This window comes from Formica exsecta, unplaced genomic scaffold (assembly GCF_003651465.1).
Source record: "Formica exsecta isolate Colony F162 unplaced genomic scaffold, ASM365146v1 scaffold314, whole genome shotgun sequence".
NCBI lineage: Eukaryota > Metazoa > Arthropoda > Insecta > Hymenoptera > Formicidae > Formica > Formica exsecta.
In genome coordinates this window covers 1,776,772-1,780,749 of record NW_021850397.1, presented here as the reverse complement: position 1 = coordinate 1,780,749, position 3,978 = coordinate 1,776,772, and the positions used below count along the sequence as shown (strand labels likewise).

The 3,978-nt window shown below is 34.2% G+C and overlaps 1 protein-coding gene across 1 annotated transcript in view; it reads right to left on the bottom strand.

Annotated features, from left to right (window-relative positions):
* The window catches only part of LOC115237890 (phenoloxidase-activating factor 2-like), an 11,040-nt gene that overhangs the window by 2,064 nt on the left and 4,998 nt on the right, over nt 1-3,978 (bottom strand). Inside the window, exons 2-5 of the mRNA XM_029811254.1 lie at nt 3,481-3,870; nt 1,325-1,624; nt 610-878; nt 1-145 (exon numbers count right to left, since the gene is read on the bottom strand). The exon at nt 1-145 is cut by the window's left edge and continues 1 nt beyond it. Coding sequence (XP_029667114.1) covers nt 1-145; nt 610-878; nt 1,325-1,624; nt 3,481-3,851 — 1,085 coding nt within the window. The 5' untranslated portion in view covers nt 3,852-3,870. The remainder of the gene's footprint in view (nt 146-609; nt 879-1,324; nt 1,625-3,480; nt 3,871-3,978) is intronic.

Below are 3,978 nucleotides of genomic sequence, written 5' to 3'. Positions count from 1 at the left end.
ACTTCTCCACCTGCGCAGATGAAACTTTTATCCAAAACAAAATAATTTCCTAGTCTAGTGGTACGCATAATACTTTGGCATGTTTCACTTGTTACCACAGGAAGTTCCACTCTCTTCAAGATCACTTGATAACGTCCCTCTTTGCCTATAATTAAATATCAGCAAATAAGATTACTATATCATCTTGCACTAATCTAGAATTTAGTTTTTCGATCATTAATGTATATATGTGTTTTGCGCTATTATTGGTCTTATATATATATATATATAATAAACCGTTATAATTAATTATACTTATCTTTGTGTCTCATTAACAAAATTAACATAATCACATATTTAAAAATATATGACAGAGAGACAAAATACTATTATATTTTTTGATTTGTATACACTTGTAAATTAAAATTTGTTGAAGATTGTAGAGAATTTCAATTAACCGCTCGGATTATGACCAATAATAGCGCAAAACACATATGTACATTAATGATTGAAATATATATATATATAAATGATCAGTTATCGTTTCAATTATTGTCTCGTGTTAAAGACATATTAAGACGTTTAATCAATGGATATTCGTTCTTTTTTGTACTTTTGCATATTGCTTACCGAATACGTCTTTTCCCCATCCACTGGCGAAACATCTGGATCCGTCAAAATTCGTGTCCACTTCTGGTAGACAGACGATATCTACATTCTCCGCGTACTCGACCGGGCTTTTCAAGATCAGTATAGCGTAATCGTTGTAAAGTGCGCCGGAATGATAGCTCTCGTGAACCACGACTTTTTCGACGTCGCGGTCCTGATGCGGGTAGATCTCGTTCTTCGTCTGCGTGTCCCATTCTCCCGCGCGGACTTTGAGTTCGTTTGGCTGTTTTCTGTTGATCGAAATGTATTGTTAAATTAGAGAAAATAACGAAGAAAGAGCAAGATGCAAAATGTTAAGATCTTGTTCTTATTTTCGTACTCGAAATAACACTTATTTCTATACTTTCATTCGTATATTTGAGACAAGACTTATTTTGAAGTAATACTCTATTGTAATTCTCGACATAGTCGAATATATTCTCTTGCCAAATCGAAAGATTTTTCAAAAAGATTTGTAATATCTGTGTGTCCTAAATTAATTCATATTCACTCATTCAATTGCGTTAACGCGACGCCAGTTGCGGTTGATTGTATTTCCTTCTATCTCATTTAAAACTATCTTGTTCGAGACCACGATTGAAGAATAGATAATCTTAACATTTTGCTAACTAAGGTTATCAAATATGACGTTGTCATTTGCTATCATAACAATATTTATAACAAGTCGAATACTGACCCATTAACGCAATGAGCCGCAGTGAGAACGGCTTGTCGGTGGATAAGTGCACCGCCGCATTGATAAACATTCAATTTTTGGCCGTTTTCGCCGATGGCCTCTTCTTTCAAGATAGCCACCATCCACGGAAACTCGCCGAACTGGGCCTCGTTATCGGTCTGGCCGGTGATCCTAAAACCAACTCCTTCAGCATGTCGTTGTCCACATCCGATTCTATCGTTCGGTCGCGGCGTGGATGGTGCCTGTCGATCCGGCGGTTTGCAACAAACGTCCAAATAATTCTCGCATGGTCCAAGAGCTCTAAATATCCAACCAAATAATTGTGAAAACGTCACGATCGATTATTCTCATTATTGATTAATTTTATACTACGAATAGCGACGCGTCATTTATTCGCATCTAAATAAGCAAGTAACAGAAAAGTCTGAAAAGCATCTCTAAAAGAGTTTCAATGAATATCTGAAAGAGAGAAAGAGAGAGATCAATAAAACATATTGTTTCTATTTTTTTAAATTTTGGACCTTTGAATAAAATGTTTTTTTATTTCGCTAATAACGAAAATTTATTAAATTATGTTTGTATATTAAAAGATTGCAGGTTCAAAATTTCGTGACATAAAACGATTTAAATATTAGACAGTTGCTAAGTTGTAAGAATATTACACCATCATTTTATATATATTGATATATAAGAGAAATTATGAAAAATGAGCAATTCTCTATGTTTGTCAATAGTTTCTTTTCTGTACGATTTAATTGCTTATCGAATGGAAATTATATGTGCTTAAATTAACAATGGAAATTATTATTTATTAGCAGTTCTAGAGAGGAGGATTTTATTTCCCAAAGATAGTCTCATGCGGCGTACATAGTACGTTTAGAGATGACATGCTTAAAATAAATAGTCAGTTTGAAACTCAAAACCACAGCGCACTTGATTTTTTTATAATTAATCATAGTATTCACTATAAATTAGCAAGATGGAAATGTCTGTATGTACATACATGCAGACATTTCCATCTTGCTCAGTCACGCACGGAGAACATTTTTAGCTAATTGCAAACGGCGCCAGTAAACAATTAATGATGACCGTGATACCGTGTGTGATATTGTAAATATTTCAGAGTTATATTTTTCTTTAATTCTGCAATTTCAACTACTATAATTAAATGATACTTCGATTACTCACAATTATAATAATTAGAGAGCCAGTTTTTTTAACATTGTGCCCTCGATAAGCAATCGCCGCGTAGAATATGTTTAATTACGTTGTCATTTATGAATGCACAGCATTGTGTCGAGAGCTGAGCACTGTACATGTATAACAAAAGAAATCGTAAACCGTTTCTAGTTCAGCAATATTGACGCACTATTACTTCCGCTTTCCTTCTAACGTAATCATCCTCCGTGTATGACTCAAACTATTTGTTGTAACTATCATGCTATAAACGCATTCGATGACTATATTGTACATTATAAAGATGCAAGTATAATGATAAATAATATAGATGTTTTTTGTCAATTTACAAAGGAATTTGTAACAAAAAGTTACGCTTTTTAAAAACATTATCTAAAAACATCTTCACATAATAAAAGATAATATATTTGCTACAAATTATTAAGAAAGGAAGTTAAATATTTTTATAATATTGTTCTATTATTACTTTATATAAAACAGAAAATAATAATAATTATTATTATTAATAGTTGGTTATCATTTTTTTAATTGAAATAAGTATTTTTAAGTCAAATACTTATATATATAAATAATATTAACTGATAATAAATGCATTTAGTACAGTTAACTATAAATAAGATATTAAAATTTATAATACTATATATATTTATACTACATTTATCTACATATCTACATATATCTGGATAATGAAAAGATAATGTTATAATTATAGGATACCATTACCAAATTTAACTAAAACCCGGGAAATCAATGTAAATAAATTTGAGAATAAGAGAATGTAATACTAGTCATTATCGGGAATACCAAAACCATAATTGTTATTAAAGTTTTCCGACCTTGATCTTACTGCGTCGTTATTCGGCAAATTTCGTACACGTCGAAAAAATTTCACAGCATGCCGCAATCCATCCGCCGGTAGAGAACCGGCCGAGACTTCGATCTTTGGTCAATAAACTCACCCCTGGGACTTGTTATCATCAGCACCGAACCTGATATCGATGATACCGATCCCGTTGTCCAGGATCTTGCCTTCCTTGCACTGATAGTAGGGCACGCATTCGCAATTGTCGAGTTTCGGGGGCGGTGTATTTTGCGTGCCGAGATAGAGATTTTTCGGCGTAGTGGTGGTGATGTTTCCGCTCTTGAAGACGTCATTGATCAGGCTGTCAATATCGCCGTCTATCTGAGGCACCGATTGAGGGGTCGTCTTGGTTTCGGGAAAAGTCTGGTCGATGAGACTGTCGAGGCTACCGCTGTCCTGCTGTGCCGCTGGCAACGATGCTACCAAGGCTACGCTGACCAAGGTCAACATAAAAACCAGTCGCCACATAGTTCGTACCACGGACTATCTGAAGCAGATACGATGAAGTGGTGTAATATAACCGCGAGGCAATGCAGAACGCAATCGTCCTCGAACGGTCTACAATGAAAAATTCTCACAATGATTGTTTTTTTTT